Source organism: Lethenteron reissneri, chromosome 63 (genome assembly GCF_015708825.2).
Source record: "Lethenteron reissneri isolate LAM-NWPU_2019-01 chromosome 63, ASM1570882v1, whole genome shotgun sequence".
Taxonomy (NCBI): domain Eukaryota; kingdom Metazoa; phylum Chordata; class Hyperoartia; order Petromyzontiformes; family Petromyzontidae; genus Lethenteron; species Lethenteron reissneri.
Window position 1 is genome coordinate 3,556,612 of NC_083841.1, and position 18,188 is coordinate 3,574,799.

The window sequence follows — 18,188 nt, forward strand, 5'->3', positions numbered from 1 at the left end:
TACAGTTGTGCCAGTGTACAGGTGTGCCAGTGTACAGGTGTGCCAGTGTACAGTTGTGCCAGTGTACAGGTGTGCCAGTGTACAGGTGTGCCAGTGTACAGGTGTGTCAGTGTACAGGTGTGCCAGTGTACAGGTGTGCCAGTGTACAGGTGTGCCAGTGTGCAGGTGTGCCAGTGTACAGGTTTGGCACATTGTCCCTTTGTAACACGAAGAGACAGAGAGAAAGAGAGACGTCTGTCCACCACGGGGGAAATAATTCCCAAAGTGCGTTTCAGCTCTAACATTCGCGATCAAGCGTGTAACCCCCCCCCTTCGGCTGCCCGCCCTTGACGCGGCAAACATCATTTCTCGTGCAAAAAGCTGCGACGGTCACCTTGCTATCATACAGAAATCAGATCTGGAGATGAGCGGACTTCGGAAAAGCACTGATAGCAGTCGCCACCCCGGGCGGGTACCCAAGAGAGAAATCTATATTTAGGCCGATGACTCAAGGAAGCCGGCAAGCAGGGTGGATGGGTTGTCACTCGCATTCCGTCGCGGGATTTGCAACTTCTCACAATTCCTCATCACAGTCAGTAGAACGCCTACACAACGAGCTAAACAACCGCGCGCACGCACATATATATACATACAAACACACACGGGCGCATTAATACAATAATATATCTACAAAAAATATGCACATTTGGCTCGAGAAACATTTCACTGTCGGGGACTCGAACAGAACCCCTTAGGGACCCGTCCATAAATGACGTCACGCGATTTTGGACGATTTTTGACCCCCCCCCCTCCCCTTTGTCACACGGCGTAACAAAAAGTCAGACCCCCCCTCAAATATGACGTCACGAAGCTTTGCCCCCCCCCCCCCCCCAAAAAAAATGCTTCAAATCGCTTTAAACTATTGTGTAGTGCGTATTTAATGTGGCGCTGCACTTGATGTTGTAGGATAAACATTTATTAAAAAGTCTATTTAATTAAGTAGAACGCGTTGTCTATATTTATTTAAAGTTGCGCATTTTGATGTGACGTCACATTTCTCAACCCCCCCCCACCCCCCTCTCGTCACCCATCGTCACAAATGTCTGACTCCCCCCCCTAAGTGCGTGACGTCATTTATGGACGGCCCCTTACCCCTGGGGGACCCGAGGGCTGGGAAAAGGGGCACAGGGAAGTGGGTGGGGGGGCTCTAGAATAGGGACGGGGGGTGGGGGGGGAATGGAGGTCGGCTGCATATTTTCCGGAACTCAGCCCTGGACATTTCCGGCTCAAATAAAATCTCTGATCTGATGTTCCTCAATTGATGATGATCGACCTCAGGGGGTCTTGGCCATGGACCCCAAAAGTGCCCCCCCCCCTGGCGCCCCCCACTTTTCACAGAGCCCCACGGAGACCCGTCCGGTCATCTCTCACCCTCCACCTCCCCCTCTCACAAATATAAACACCCCAGCCCCCCCCTCCCCCCCATAAAAAACGTAGCGTATCGCGCCTATTGCCACTATCCTGTAAACTCGTGTGGTGAGTCCACCACCACTACGCCCACCACTCCACCACTTCGCCTACCACTCCACCACCATTCCACCACCACTACGCCTACCACTCCACCACCACGCCCACCACTCCACCACCATTACGCCTACCACTCCAACACCATCACTCCTCCACCACTCTACCCCTCTACCACTTCGTCTACCACTCCACCACTTCGCCTACCACTCCACCACCACCACAACAGCAACATCCTCCACCGCTGTCACCGTCACCGTCGTCATCATCATCATCCTCACCACCACGATGACCACGAGGAGGAGGACAGCAGAGTCAATGGCACCGCGCGGTTCACGGAGCACGCAAACACGAGGAGACGCGAGTTTAAATAACCGAGCGCGCCGGAGTGAATCCGAACCGGTGACGGCACCCACGGCGCCCCCTCCCCCCCCCCGAGAGTGTGGGGGGCAATAGCCCCCCTCCGCCCCCACCCGGGAGTGTGGGGGGCACTAGCCCCCCCCCCCCACTCCGCCGTTTTCGCAGCAGCAGCTTCATCATCATCAGCCTGTCTCCTTGGCGATGTCCAGCGGCCACGTGTGCAGCAGGGGTGAGCAGTAGGGGGGTGAGTGGTAGTGGTGAGTGGTAGGGGTGAGCAGTAGGGGGGTGAGTGGTAGGGGTGAGTGGTAGGGGTGAGTGGTAGGGGTGAGTGGTAGGGGGGTGAGCGGTAGGGGTGAGTGGTTGGGGTGAGCAGTAGGGGGGTGAGTGATAGGCGGTAGGGGGGTGAGTGGTATGGTTGGCAAGAGTGAGTGTAAGGGATGAGTGGCTTGTGTGAGTGGTAGGGGTGAGTGGTATGGTTGGCAAGAGTGAGTGGTAGGGGTGAGTGGTAGGGGTGAGTGGTAGGGGTGAGTGGTAGAGGTGAGTGGTAGGGGTTAGTGGCTTGTGTGAGTGGTAGGGGTGAGTGGAATGGTTGGCAAGAGTGAGTGGTAGGGGTGAGTGGTAGGGGTGAGTGGTAGGGGTGAGTGGTAGGGGTGAGTGGTAGGGGTGAGTGGTAGGGGTGAGTGTGGGTGGGGTGAATGGCAGGGATGAGTGGCTTGTGTGAGTGGTAGGGGTGAGCGGTAGGGGTGAGTGGTAGGGGTGAGCGGTAGGGGTGAGTGGTAGGGGTGAGCGGTAGGGGTGAGTGGCAGGGGTGAGTGGTAGGGGTGAGTGGCTGGGGTGAGTGGTCGGGGTGAGTGGTAGGGGTGAGTGGCAGGGGTGAGGTTTCTTGGTCGTCCTTGGCTCCGTGGTGAGCAGCGAGCCCTGCACAAGAGACACGCGGCTTCACTACCGAACCGCTCACGGCGCTGAGCTGCTCCACGCCTCCCGCGCCCCTCTACCTGAACGGGTCTCCGAGTCTCCCCCTGTCTCCCCGTGTCTCCCCGTGTCTCACCGCGAGTCTCCCCTATGTCTCACCCCGTGTCTCCCCGTGTATCCCCGTGTCTCCCCCTGTCTCCCCCTGTCTCTATGTATCTCCCCATGTATCCCTCTGTCTCCCCGTGTCTCCCCGTGTCTCCCCTGTGTCTCACCACGTGTCTCCATGGTTCCACCCATCTCCCCGTGTCTCCCTATGTCTCCCCGTGTTTACCCGTGTCTCCCCGCGTCTCCCCGTGTCTCTCCGTGTTTACACGTGTCTCCCCGTGTCTACCCGTGTCTCCCCGTGTCTACCCGTGTCTCCCCGTGTCTCCCCGTGTCTCCGTGTCTCTCCCGTGTCTCCCCGTGTCTCCCGTGTCTCCCTGTGTCTCTGTGTCTACCCGTGTCTCCCCGTGTCTCCCTATGTCTCCCCGTGCCTCCCCGTGTCTCCCCCGTGTCTCCCCGTGTCTCCCCGTGTCTCCCTGTGTCTCCGTATTTCCCAAGTCTCCCCGTGTCTCCCTGTGTCTCCCCGTGTCTCCCCCTCAGTCTTCGCAATCGACACATCTCCCCGTATCCTCCCGAACTCCCCATCGCCTTTGACGCAATCCAAAATCACTGCGTCCCACAGAAATCTCCCCCCGTGGTTCCCAAGGGCTTTGCCAGTGGCTACCCACGTCTCCCCGTGTCTCCTGGATCTCCCCCATCTCACCACCCCCACCCCCCCACCCCTGTATCTCCCCCCTCCACGTGTCCCCCACTCGGCCCCTGTATTTCCCCCCCCCACCCCCCCCGAGTCTTTTTAAATCCTTTATATTAAGTTCACTTGCTTGCTTGCTTGCGCGCTTACGACCGTGCAAATCTTTCGGTCGTTTTTTAACCCACTTCCCGTGATCCAATGGAGCTGACATTTTGCACACAGACTCGTTGTGTGTAACAATAAATTTTCGTGAAAAAAAATTCCCAAATTTTACACTGTTTCGGGAAAACAAATTAAATATTTAATTACCAATTGCTTAATGGTGGCAGGCAATCATCTGACCCATAGGTGGCAGCCATCTTAAGCCAGAGGACGAGAGGACTCTAGCCGCCACGCATATAAAGGATTTAGAGTGAAAAACTTTGTTTTTACATGTTAATTTTTTGGCTCCCGTTCGGGCCTCCTCTGAACATCTCTGGGGCTCCACGTAGCCCCCTGGATTTCCCCCCTCCCCCACCCCTGATTCATTGCCCATTAACTTCCACTCACAATACGACAACACTCCTTTGTAAGACGACATCACCGCCACACTCCCCCCCCCCCCCACTGCTCTACTCGAGTCACACAGCCGAGGTGAACGAGACATTAGTCTGACAAAGGCGCAGGGACGACGCCTCGCCCATCAATCACGGATTGACACATTTGGGCACGTGGTGGGTTGCGTGGCGAGGTCTGTTGGCCCCCCCATATCCCCCCCACACCCCCAATCTCCCACCCCCCATAGACCACCCCCCCAATCTCCCACCCCCCATATACCACCCCCAATACCCCCCCCGAATATACCCCTCCCCAATCTCCCACCCCCCCCCCCAAAATCTCCCCCCCCAAAATCTCCCCCCCCCATCTCCCCTGTTTCCCATCTCCCCCCATCTCTCCCCTCGCCCCCAACTCCCCCCTCGTCTCCCACCCTCCATCTCCCACCCTCCCCCATCTCCTCCGTCCCATATCCCCCCCTCATCTCCCACCCCCCCAACTCCCCCGTTCCACACCCCCCATATCTCTTTCACCCCCCATCTCCCCCCCACCAATCTCCCACCCCCATCTCTCTCCCCTCTCATCTCCCCCCATCTCTCCCCTCGCCCCCATCTCCCCCCCATGTCCCCCGCCCCCCCCCCCCATCTCTCTAACCTTGCTCCCCCCCATCTCCCCCCCCCCATCTCCCCCCCCCCCCATCTCCCCGTTCCACATCCCCCCCCCCATCTCCCCGTTCCACATCCCCCCCCCATCTCTCACCTTGCTCCCACCACCACACCGCGCCAGGCGCTTCAGAACGCCGTGGCCGCCGTGTCGTCCTGCCCGCACTGCTGCCAGCCACGCGCCGGCCCCCCGCCGCTGGCCACGACCGCGGCGGGCAACGCGCCGTTCTTGACGCCCGCGACGTCGTTGCTGAAACTTTGGTTGTGGTGGCTCCCGTTGGGGGGGCCGTCGTGGTGGTGGTTGGGGGGGGCGCGCTTGCTGTGCTGGTGGGTCTGGTTGCGGCTGGAGCGCACCCACGGTCTCGAGAACGACCGGGACGTGACGGCCACGCGGTCGTATTTGCTCTCAGTCGCCGTGATGTTGCCCATGAACCAGAAGAGCCACCAGATGATGCTCAGGAACACGATGATGGCCCCCGTGTAGATGAGGAAGTCGTAGTAGGCGACCGTGTTGGCGAAGATGCCCACCAGGATCATGACAAGGCCCACCACGTCGAACACCAGGGCCAACACGAAGGCCCATGCACAACGGCCCAAGGAGCGGTTGGAACACTCGGCCATCGAACCTTGGCCAGCCCCGGTTAGACTCCTGGAGAATGAGGCAGGCTGCTAGTGGTGGTGGTGGAGGTGGTGGTGGGTCTTGTTGTTGTTTGTCCAGCGTCTTCTCCTAGTCGCTATCTGGGAGGGCCACCGATTCGCCTGCGCCCAAGATTCGTCGGATTCCCTGGAAATTAATGAGAGGGGGTGATGAGAGGGGGTGATGAGAGGGGGTGATGAGAGGGGGTGATGAGAGGGGGTGATGAGAGGGGGTGATGAGAGGGGAGTGATGGTGAGAGGGGAGATATGGTGAGAGATGGTGAGGGGAGTGATGGTGAGAGGGGAGATGGTGAGAGGGGAGATGGTGAGAGGGGAGTGATGGTGAGGGGAGTGATGGTGAGGGGGGAGAGATGGTGAGGGGAGTGATGGTGAGAGGGGGGAGATGGTGAGAGGGGTGAGATGGTGAGAGGGGTGAGATGGTGAGAGGGAGAGATGGTGAGGGGGGAGAGATGGTGAGGGGGGAGTGATGGTGAGGGGGGAGTGATGGTGAGGGGGGAGAGATGGTGAGGGGGGAGAGATGGTGAGAGGGGAGAGATGGTGAGGGGGGAGTGATGGTGAGAGGGGTGAGATGGTGAGAGGGGTGAGATGGTGAGGGGGGAGAGATGGTGAGGGGGGAGAGATGGTGAGAGGGGAGAGATGGTGAGAGGGGAGTGATGGTGAGGGGGGAGAGATGGTGATGGGGGAGAGATGGTGAGGGGGGAGAGATGGTGAGGGGGGAGAGATGGTGAGGGGGGTGAGATGGTGAGGGGGGAGAGATGGTGAGAGGGGTGAGATGGTGAGAGGGGTGAGATGGTGAGGGGGGAGAGATGGCGAGAGAAGAGAGACGGTGAGAGGGGAGTGATGGTGAGAGGGGAGTGATGGTGAGAGAAGAGAGATGGTGAGAGGGGAGAGCTGGGACACCTACCGGTGGTGGAGGTGGTGGACTTTCGGCACTGGTGGTGGACCCTTGCAGGTACTGCTGGACTCTACGTACCGGTGGACTTTCCGTGCTTGCTGGTGGTGGACCCTCAATGCTGGTGCGGATCTGTTCCTTGAGCACTCCCCACCGCGTTGGCAAACTTTCAGATGCAACGGTGGACCCCCAGGGGGTCTGGTCGACCTTCCGTGCTGCTTGTATAGCCAGCAACTTGAGAGGTGGCTTGCGGAAATGTGGAGGCGTTCCGCCTGGAATCCCAGCGGAACTTCTGCCCTTCCAGACGTCGCGGTCAACTCCCAGAGGAACTGGTCGACTCCCAGATGAACTGGTCAACTCCCAGAGGTTCCGATCGACTCACAGATGAACTGGTGGACAACTCCCAGAGGTTCCGGTCGACTCACAGATGAACTGGTCAACTCCCAGAGGTTCGAATCGACTCACAGATGAACTGGTCAACTCGCAGAGGTTCCGGTCGACTCCCAGATGAACTGGTCAACTCCCAGAGGTTCCGGTCGACTCACAGATGAATTGGTCAACTCCCAGAGGTTCAGGTCGACTCACAGATGAACTGGTCAACCCCCAGAGGTTCTGATCGACTCACAGATGAACTGGTCAACTCCCAGAGGTTCTGATCGACTCCCAGATGAACTGGTCAACTCCCAGAGGTTCCGGTCGACTCACAGAGGAACTGGTCAACTCCCAGAGGTTCTGATCGACTCACAGATAAACTGGTCAACTCCCAGAGGTTCCGGTCGACTCACAGATGAACTGGTGGACTACCAGAGGTCCCGGCAGACTCTCGGTGGAGGTGGATCGTTGGAGCTCCGCGCTGTGCCGCGCTGACAACTTTGTTGTGTTTTTTGCGCAATTGGAGGCGGTGATGACGCCCCTGCGATGCGCATTCAACCCAAACCGGTTACACGCCTCCCTGCAGCGTGCGCGCGTGTGTGTCTACCTGTGTGTGCGTGTGTGTCTATATGTGTTGTGTGTGTGTTTCTACGTGTGTGTGTGTGTGTGTCTACCTGTGTGTGTGTGTGTCTACATGTTGTGTGTGTGTTTCTACGTGTGTGTGTGTGTTTTTACGTGCGCGTGTGTGTGTCTACCTGTGTGTGTGTGTCTATATGTGTGTGTGTGTTTTTACGTGTGTGTGTGTACGTGTGTGAGTGTTTTTACATGTGTGTGTGTTTTTACGTGTATGTGGTTTTACGTGTGTGTGTCTATATGTGTGTGTGTCTACATGTGTGTGTGTACGTGTGTGTGTGTCTACGTGTGTGTGTGTACGTGTGTGTCTATATACATGTGTGTGTACGTGTGTGTTTCAACGTGTGTGTGTGTACGTGTGTGTGTGTCTACGTGTGTGTGTTTTTACGTGTGTGTGTTTCTACGTGTGTGTGTACGTGTGTGTGTGTCTACGTGTGTGTGTGTCTACGTGTGTGTGTGTTTTTTCGTGTGTGTTTCAACGTGTGTGTGTTTACGTATGCGTGTGTGTCTACGTGTGTGCGCGTGAGTGTGTTTCTACGTGTGTGTGTACGTGTGCGTGTGTGTACCTGTCTGTGTGCTGGCCACCCACCCCCTCGTGTGCCGTGTTGGCCCTTTATCGGAGTTCGCTAACAACACTTGTCCCAAAAGTCTATTTCGACTATATAGGGGATCTTTGTGTGTGGGGAGAGAGCGGTGGCGCAGTGGTTAGCGCTCCACTGCGCTATGAAATCATTCAAGGCTCGAATTCATTTCCCATTCACAGGCAACATCGGTGTCGATTTGTTTAACCTAGGTCGACTCAGCCTTAAAATGAATACCAGGTGCGGTGTGTAAAAAACACACCACGGGAGGCGACAAAAGCGGTCGGGGGTGGGGCTGGCCACCCACTCCCTCGTGTGCCGTGCCGGCCTTTATAGGTGCTACTCGCTAACAGCGCTTGCCCCAACAGTCTGTTAAGGCTATATGGGGGATATTTGTCTTTGTTGTGTATTTATTTAACTGTAAGTGCGGGAACCTGTTCTTAATCACACGGCAAACAATCCACCTCGTGCCCCCGTGTCCCCGTCTTCTCCGTGTCTCTGTCTCCCCGTGTCTCTCTCCCCGTGTCTCTGTCTCCCCGTGTCTCTCTCTCCCCGTGTCTCTCTCTCCCCGTGTCTCTCTCCCCGTGTCTCTCTCCCCGTGTCTCTCTCTCCCCGTGTCTCCCCGTGTCTCTGTCTCCCCGTGTCTCTCTCTCCCCGTGTCTCTCTCTCCCCGTGTTTCTGTCTCCCCCCGTATCTCTCTCCCCGTGTCTCTCTCCCCGTGTCTCCCCATGTCTCTCTCTCCCCGTGTCTCCCCCGTATCTCTCTCCCCGTGTCTCTATCTCCCCCCGTATCTCTCTCCCCGTGTCTCTATCTCCCCGTGTCTCTCTCTCCCCGTGTCTCCCCGTGTCTCTCTCTCACCGTATCTCTCTCCCCGTGTCTCTATCTCCTCGTGTCTCTCTCTCCCCGTGTCTCCCCGTGTCTCTGTCTCCCCGTGTCTCTGTCTCCCCGTGACTCTCTCTCTCTCTCCGTGTCTCTGTCTCCCCGTGAACTCGCTAACAACACTTGTCCCAAAAGTCTGTGAAGGCTACACTGGGGGTGGGGGATCTTTGTCTTTGTGGGGAGCGCCTTGCTGTGGTGGAGAATCAAGGTGGTTGTGGGGAGCGGTGGCGCTGCAATTGGCGCACTGCGCTATCACCCGAGTTGTATTCCTGGCCACGGCGGTGTGCGAAACGTCGGGCACTTGGGAGACGGAGACACGGGGAGAGAGAGAGACACGGGGAGACAGAGACACAGGGTGAGAGAGAGACACGGGGAGACACTGGGAGAGAGAGACACGGGGAGAGAGAGACACGGGGAGAGAGAGACACGGGGAGAGAGAGACACGGGGAGACAGAGACACGGGGAGAGAGAGACACGGGGAGAGAGAGACACGGGGAGACAGAGACACGGGGAGAGAGAGACACGGGGGGTGGTGTGGGGTGGACAGAACCACGCCCGGCCACCTTTGTCTCCCTAGGGATCATGTTTTCCGCTCCCCACCAGGTAGTCGGGGTTCGGCTCACTGACGCTGGCCCTGAGCTGGGATTGAACTTCGTGTTTGTGGCGCGCAGTACGGAAACCACTGCACCAGAGCCACAGCCACACACACAAATCCACAGCCACACACACACAGCCACAGGCACACACACAAAGCCACACACACACACAAAGCCACACACGCACACGAAGCCACACACGCACACGAAGCCACACACACAAATTCTAGATTTGAAGCTTTCGTGACTGCAAGGATTCATACTCTTAGTTCTTTCGGTAAAGTCACGTAGGTAAAAAATGAAATAAAAATTTATAAAAATAAAACAATAAAAATAACGACGTTTCGGAGGCAACACAAGCTTGTGTGTGTGTACTCTTAGTTCTTTCGGTAAAGTCACGTAGGTAAAAAATGAAATTGTGTTGCCTCCGAAACGTCGTAATTTTTATTGTTTTATTTTTATTAATTTTTATTTCATTTTTTACCTACGTGACTTTACCGAAAGAACTAAGAGTACACACACACAAAGCCACACACACGAAGCCACACACGCACCCTGACAACACGGCCACACACCAGCAACAAACGCACACTCAAACACAAGACAAACATACCCCGTATAGCCTTAACAGACTGTTGGGGCAAGTGCTGTTTGCGAGCACACGAGGGGGGTCGGTGGCCAGCACCACGCCCGGCCGCTTTTGTCTCCCCGGTGGTACTCATTTGAGGCTGAGTCGACCTAGGGGAGCCCCAAGATCGGTTCAGATAATCGTCACTGATGTTGGCCATGAGCGGGAATCGAACTGGGGTCGCCCGGTTCGGAGTGCAACGCGCTAACTGCTACGCCACCGCTCCCTACTGACACACACCTACAGGATTAGAAGATACACACAGACACGCACACAGACACACACACAGACAACAACAACAACCGCCATTCGCCACTAAGTGGCGGTGACATCACCACGACGCTTGTGCCAGGCTATGTGCACTTTGAGGCCACGTGAAGTGTCGAATGCCCGCTGACAGGAGGTCACGGGGCAGACCCAGCAGGTGCCACGGGTCGACTGACTGAGATGACCGAGATGACTGGCTGATGCACCACATGTGCCCCCTACTGTGCCAACTTGCTGTGCTTTAGCAACCTGGCGCTCTGCTCGTTGTTGTGAGCGTCGCTGCTCCACCCTCCATTGTTGTTGGAGGGCGACTGCCTCCAACTGCCCAGCAGCAGCGTCCTTCACGAGCCTCCTCCACAGAGGCCAACCTTGACACCGCTGGTACCAGTCATCGGCAAGTCCACTCAGCTCCACATCCTCCTGTACCACATCACTCCATCTCTTCTCTATCCCGTGCCGCGCCCGTTTAGCCCCCTCAATCCGGCCAAACAAAAGCTGCCTGCCAGAGGAGCTCGCCAATGGGACTTTGCCCAGATCTTTAAAGGATTTGTGAGCTCCTCACACAATCCAGCCTGGTTAAACCCAGGATGGATCGTAGGCAGGCTCGCTTAAGAAGAGAGGGAATGAACGTGGCCGAGAAGACTTGAAGCTTCGTGCTGAGCGACAGACCAGGTAGCTTTCACACAGCGTCACGCAACCGATGAAAAGATATTGCCGCTCGACTGATTCGGAGTGAGACCTCTGCTGTTAAACTGGAGCCGGTCATAAGCACACTGCCCAGGTATGGGAAACTCTCCACTCTCTCCACAACTGTCTCATTACCGATTGGGAGTTGTGGGGGTGGAGTAGCACGCTCCAGTTTCAGCATCAGCGCCCCCAACTCCTCCTCTGAGTGAGCGGCAATTACCAGATCATTGGCATACATAACGTGGTTGACCAATAGGGAGCTATCCCTTTACCGCACCCGGGCATCAATCAGCCTCCCATTGTATCTGTACCAGATGGAAATTCCTCTGGTACAGCCGTCAAAGGCTTCACGGACTACATGGTCGAAATAAATGTGAAATAATGTTGGAGCCAGAGGACATCCCTGTCGCACCCCAAGGTGAACAGGGAATGGCTCGGACTCCCGGCCACCATCATGAAGGTCCTTAATGATTGTGAGCAGAGGATTAGGGACTCCGAAAGCACGAAGAACAACCCAGAGCCCAGGCCTACGGATGGTATCATAGGCCTTGACCAGGTCAACAAAGCAGATATGTAGGTCTTGTTGGAATTCCCTACACCTCTGCTATAGCAGAGGTGTAGGGAATTCCTGGCAATATCCTTGCCAGGACCTTTCCCGGCACACTGAGAAGTGAGATGCCCCTGTAGTTACAGTCTGTGCGGTCCCCCATCTTAAAGAGGAGAACCACAAGGGCATCCTTCCAATCCTGCGGAACCCGTCCAGTGGTCCAGACTGTTGTTATGATGTCATGTAGGGCAGTCTGTGCACAAACGCCACCCTCCCTCAGCATTTTACTTGGGAGATAATCTCTGCCCAGTGCCTTTCCTGGTCTCAGACTCTGGATCGCCTTTAGCACTTCCTCAACATATGGCACCTCAGCCAGCCACTCACAGGGGGTGACTTCCTCTTCCAATATTTGAGGCACCGCAGCCTCAGCTGGGTCATCCTCACTTTGTCCCACGATGTGTTCCATTTAGAGGGATTTCCCCTCCCCAGGAATTCACAAAAATGCTCAGCAAATCTGCAAACCTGTTTCTGGGGGTCGGAGATTGGATCCCCGTTTCTTCCCCTAATGATGGTAATAGGTGTGGCGCTGCAGGTTATTTTTTTTATTGAGTTAAATAGGGATTTGTGATCGCGGACCATTGAGGCAAACTCCATCTCCTCAGCAACCCGCGACCACCACCCATCCTTGCAGCGCCTCACGGCTCTCCGAACCTCCGAGCGAAGGCTGTGGTAAGCCTCCTCATTCTCTGACGTGGGATTCTGTAGGCGATGAGAGTGGGCCTGTCGCTTTTTCTCAGCCATCTTGTACACCTCCTCTGTCAGCCAGGGTCTTTGGGGAGGTCTGGATCGCGTACTCAAAGCAGCCATTGCGGCTGCCTGCGTCACAGTCCTAAACCTTGCCCATTTACCCTCGACATCTGGAGGAGTGGGGGACGATGCCAACCCCAGCCGCAAACGATGATGAAATTCTCGTTTGCAACTTTCATCAGCTAGCTGAGACCAGGCCACCTTAGGTTTGAATGGGGTCCTGGGTGTACACCCACCACCAGAGTGGAAGAATGTCAGGGGCATCTTACAGATGACAAGTCAATAGTCAGAGGGCAGATCAGCTCCACGGTAGGTCCTGGTGTCAAGGACATGGGCCCGCATCCACTGTTTCGTCACTATGTAGTCCAGCAGATGTTCTTGCTTGGACTCGGCATGAATCCATGATGTTGTGTGGATGCGCCGATGCCGGAACAGCGTGTTGTCAATTCCAAGCCCATAGGCTGCACAACAATTTAGCAGCCTCCTACCGTTGTTATTGAGCTGATCTGGTCCATGCCTTCCTATCACTCCAGACCAGGTGCCAGCATCATGACCAACTCGGGAATTGAAGTCACCCAACAAGATGTTTCTATCCCGAGGGGCCACTTTAGCCAGCACTTGTGACAGAAGGTCATAGAAGGCATCTGACTTGCCTGCATCCCTCCACGGATGTTCGTCTTCGGTGGGGGCATACGTTACCACGACCACCACTCCTCGCCTCCGGTTGATGGGAAGGCGAGCCCAAAGTAGCCTGGGGCTTAAAGCTTCTCACACCTCATCGCCATGCTCCCACGCCCCCTTCATTATTTTGTTCAGAAGAAGAGCCACTCACTGTTGTTTGGTAGTCTCCTGCCCCGAGTAGAGGACTGTCCACCCCTCATGATGGCAGGAGCTAGAGCCGGTCCACAGGACCTCCTGAATACCACAGAGATCCAGGCGGTACCGTTCCATCTCCCGACAGAGGAGTGGCAGCATCTCCTCCGCAGTGAGCATTCGAACATTCCACGTGGCCATCCGTAGTGGCTTTTTGTTGTTTCTGGAGGAGCCCGAGGGTAAAGATTCAATCTCCTGGGTCCGACAAATGGGGTTTGGCCAGGAGACGTCATAGACGCCTGTCCCCCCAGGGCCTCCGACACAAGCTTATTAATTAGATATTTTTTATGTGGTTTTGTGGTAATTTATTGAAGATGGAGGGGTTACCAGCCCCTCGCACCCGTCCAGAGCCCCCATTTAGCCGCACAGCCACACACGCACACACGCACACACACACGCACACACGCACACACGCACGCACGCACACACACGCACACACACACAAAAACACACACGCGCACACACGCACGCACAAACACGCACGCACAAACACACACACACAAAGACACACACACGTGCACACACGCACAGCCACACACGTGCACGCACAAACACGCACGCACAAACACACACGCACAAAGACACACACACAAAGACACACACGCGCACACACACACGCGCACACACACACACGCGCACACACACACGCACAGGCATGCGGTCAGACAGGTACCGTGGCACGCGGCAGAAGCGCAAGAATTCAGGGCGGAGTCGCCCGCAGCGGGTTCCACATCGCTCGTGCAAGCGTGGCGATTATCCGATTACCTTGGGTGCACTTTGAGAAAATGCACCCCATTTGAACTCGATTCACTTTGAGAATGTACCCCCCCCCCCGCTCATGCTGCATGGACTTCGTTGTAGCTGGGTACACGTTGAGAATATGCACTCCCTGCTTGTATGAGTGCACTTTGAGAAGATGCAATTCTTTCGATTTAAAGCTTTCGTGACTGCAGGGATTCATCTTCTTGGTTCTTTCGGTAAAGTCACGTAGAAGGGAAATAATAAAATAATAAAAATAAAACATAAAAAAATACAATTCCGACAGCGTCTGACGCTGTCTTTCCGACAGACCTGTTCTTCACCTGAGGACGGCTGCTTGCGTTGTGGCCGAAACGTCGTGAGAATTGTATTTTATTATGTTTATTATTATTATTTTATTATTTCCCTTCTACGTGACTTTACCGACAGAACCAAGAAGAAGATGCATTTCGTTGTAACTGGGTACAGGTTGAGAAAACGCACTCCCTGATTTTGTGGGTGCACTTTGAGAAGATGCAATTCATTGTAACTGGGTACAGGTTGAGAATATGCACTCCCTGCTTGCTGGGTGCAACTTTGAGAAGATGCAATTCGTTGTAACTGGGTACAGGTTGAGAATATGCACTCCCTGATCGCTGGGTGCAACTTTGAGAAGATGCAATTCGTTGTAACTGGGTACAGGTTGAGAATATGCACTCCCTGATTGCTGGGTGCACTTTGAGAAGATGCAATTCTTTCGATTTAAAGCTTTCGTGACTGCAGGGATTCATCTTCTTGGTTCTTTCGGTAAAGTCACGTAGAAGGGAAATAATAAAATAATAAAAATTAAACATAATAAAATACAATTCTCACGACGTTTCGGCCACAACGCAAGCAGCCGTCCTCAGGTGAAGAACAGGTCTTTCCGACAGACCTGTTCTTCACCTGAGGACGGCTGCTTGCGTTGTGGCCGAAACGTCGTGAGAATTGTAATTAATGTTTTTTATTATTATTTTATTATTTCCCTTCTACGTGACTTTACCGAAAGAACCAAGAAGAAGATGCAATTCGTTGTAACTGGGTACACGTTGAGAAGACGCACTCCCTGATTTTGTGGGTGCACTTTGATAAAATGCACTCCCATCTTGCCGGGTGCAATCTGGGAATATGCGCTCCATTTGAACTGGATGCACTTTGAAAATAAGGGGCTGTCCATAAATGACGTCACGCACCTAGGGGGGGCGGGGGGGTCAGATATTTGTGACGATGTGTGACGAGGGGGGGGGGGGGTGAGAAATGTGACGTCACATCAAAATGCGCAACTTTAAATAAATATAGACAGCACGTTCTACTTAATTAGACTTTTTTAAAATAAATGTTTCCTCCGACAACATCAGAGTGCAGCGCCACATTTAATACGCACTACAATGACAATAGTTTAAAGCGATTTGAAGCATGTTTTTTTGGGGGGGTGGGGGGGCAAAGCTTAGTGACGTCATATTTGAGGGGGGGGGTCTGACTTTTTGTGACGCCGTGTGACGAACGGGGGGGGGGGGGGGGGGGTCAAAAATCGTCCAAAATTGCGTGACGTCATTTATGGACGGCCCCAAAGCACTCCGTGCCTACTGGGTACACTTTTGAAAAATGCACCCTGCCGCTTGCTTGGTGCACTTTGTCAAGATGCATCTGGCCGTGAACACAAGTCCGGTTAGCACGGACGGCGACGTACGGTGCGAAAGAAGTTCAACAAACAGCACAAGCTGCAGAGGTCGCAATTAACACTAACTTTGCAAACCCTAATCCTGACAAACGCGGTGGGCATTGCCTGGGGCACGTGACACTCTGCGTTGGGTCTCTCTCTCTCTGCCTTATATTCGTGTGTGTGTGCGTACTCTTAGTTTTTTTCGGTAAAGTCACGTAGGTAAAAAAATGAAATTAAAATTAATACAAATAAAATAATACAAATCACGACGTTTCGGAGGCAACACAAGTCTCCGTCATCAGATGGGGACCGTCACAGCCAGATTTGCTGTATCAAGTGATTTTTATTATTTCATTTTTATTAATTTTTATTTCATTTTTTACCTACGTGACTTTACCGGAAAAAACTAAGTATGAATCGTGTGTGTGCGTGTGTTTGTGTTGTGGGAGCGGTGGTGTAGTGGTTAGCGCTACTGAACCCGGCGACCCGAGTTCGATTCCCGCTCACGGCCAACGCCAAGTGACGATTATCTGAACCGGTCCTGGGCCTCCCCTAGGTCGACTCAGCCTAAAACGAGTACCCGGTGCGGTGTGTAGTAAACATCGCCACTGGGGAGACAAAGGCGGCCGGGCGTGGTGTTGGTTCACCCACCTCCTCGTGTGCCGTGCCAGCCTGTGTTGGTGCTCGCTAACAGCACTTGCCCCAACAGTCGGTTAAGGCTATACGGGGTATATTTGCCTTTGTGTGTTTTATGTATGGGTGTGTGTGAGCATTTTAGACCCCCATAATGTCTAGCGTTCGTGTTGGAAATGTGACTAAAGTGTCGAGGGAAATCACCGCTGAGGACGGTAAGATACACGTGGTAAGGTGGGTCGAGACGGGGTTGTGGGGTGATTCCAGCACATAATACTAATGTTATCATAAAACATGGGTTTTATTGCGATTTAAAGCTTTTGTGACTGCAGGGATTCACCTTCTTGGTTCTTTCGGTAAAGTCACGCTGCCAAGCTTGGTGGTGTTCATTCAGACGCTGTCTTTCCGACAGACCTGTTCTTCACATGAGGACGGCTGCTTGCGTTGTGGCCAAAACGTGGTGAGAATTGTATTTTTTTTTATTATTTCCCTTCTACGTGACTTTACCGAAAGAACCAAGAAGATGTTTATTTATAAAAGCTTGATCTGTATTATAACAGCGCTGTTACCGAGACCCCAAACGAAGGCATCGTGTATTGCTCGTACAAAAAAAAAACGCTGTCCGGAACGTATCCCCCCCCACACCATATACACAACGGTTGCTTATACGACCCCCTTTGAGCGTCCATTCCATTAGCGCTGCCCGCTTCTCCAGCAAGGCGGCCCCAGCGTTAAGCGAGGAGTGCCAGTCTGCCCGTAGGGGCGAACATCAGCCTGGAAGTTGTCGTCGATAAGAGGCGGCGCGTCGTCTCGTGAAGCCAGCAGCGAGCGGGGCTGTGAGAACTTCAGGGGGGAAGGGAGTCGATGGGAGGCAATGCCATTGAGTAGTGTGAGCCCTGTGAGAGAGCCCTATGTGAGTGAGCCCCATGTGAGTGTGCCCTGTGTGTGAGTGAGCCCTGTGTGTGAGCCCTGTGTGAGTCTCATGTGAGTGAGCCCTATGAGAGTGAGTGAGCCCCATGTGAGTGAGCCCTGTGTGTGAGTGTGAGCTGAGTGAGCTGTGTGTGTGTGAGCTGTGTGTGTGAGCTGTGTGTGTGAACTGTGTGTGTGTGAGCTGTGTGTGTGTGTGCTGTGTGTGTGAGCTGTGTGTGTATGTGTGAGCTGTGTGTGTGTGAGCTGTGTGTGTGTGTGAGCTGTGTGTGTGAACTGTGTGTGTGAGCTGTGTGTGTGTGTGTGAGCTGTGTGTGTGAACTGTGTGTGTGAGCTGTGTGTGTGTGTGAGCTGTGTGTGTGAACTGTGTGTGTGAGCTGTGTGTGTGTGAGCTGTGTGCGTGTGAGCTGTGTGCGTGTGAGCTGTGTGTGTGAACTGTGTGTGTGAGCTGTGTGTGTGAGCTGTGTGTGTGAGCTGTGTGTGTGAGCTGTGTGTGTGAGCTGTGTGTGTGTGAGCTGTGTGTGTGTGTGCTGTGTGTGAGCTGTGTGTGTGAACTGTGTGTGTGTGAGCTGTGTGTGTGTGTGTGTGCTGTGTGTGAGCTGTGTGTGTGTGTGAGCTGTGTGTATGTGAGCTGTGTGTGTGAACTGTGTGTGTGAGCTGTGTGTGTGCTGTGTGTGTGTGTGAGCTGTGTGTGTGTGTGAGCTGTGTGTGTGTGAACTCGATGGGTAGGGGTTGTTTTGCCTTTCAGTGCCAGGGTGCGAAGGTCGGCCGGCGTGTGAGGCCACGGCACCTGGAGCCACCACCACCACCGCCACCACCACCACCACCGCCGCCACCACCACCGCCACCACTACCGCCACCACCACCGCCGCCACCACGGCCGCCGCCACCGCCGCCACCACCACCGCCACCACCACCGCCACCACCACCGCCACCACCACCGCCACCACCACCGCCACCACCACCACCGCCACCGCCACCACGGCCGCCACGGCCGCCACCACG

At 54.7% G+C, this 18,188-nt stretch overlaps 1 protein-coding gene across 2 annotated transcripts; it reads right to left on the reverse strand.

The window, feature by feature from the left end:
* Positions 1-452: 452 nt before the first annotated feature.
* On the reverse strand, positions 453-7,619 carry TMEM238L (transmembrane protein 238 like). 2 transcript variants are annotated; one of them, XM_061577186.1, is made up of 3 exons: positions 6,395-7,619; positions 4,862-5,548; positions 453-2,781 (listed from the first exon to the last, which is right to left on the reverse strand). In XM_061577186.1, exon 2 carries the CDS (start codon positions 5,383-5,385, stop codon positions 4,894-4,896), a length of 492 nt encoding a protein of 163 aa, XP_061433170.1. In that variant the 5' UTR covers positions 5,386-5,548; positions 6,395-7,619; the 3' UTR covers positions 453-2,781; positions 4,862-4,893. The 2 variants fall into 2 exon arrangements, with proteins under 2 accessions (XP_061433170.1, XP_061433168.1); XM_061577184.1 differs by having other exon boundaries at positions 6,326-7,619.
* Positions 7,620-18,188: the final 10,569 nt, after the last annotated feature.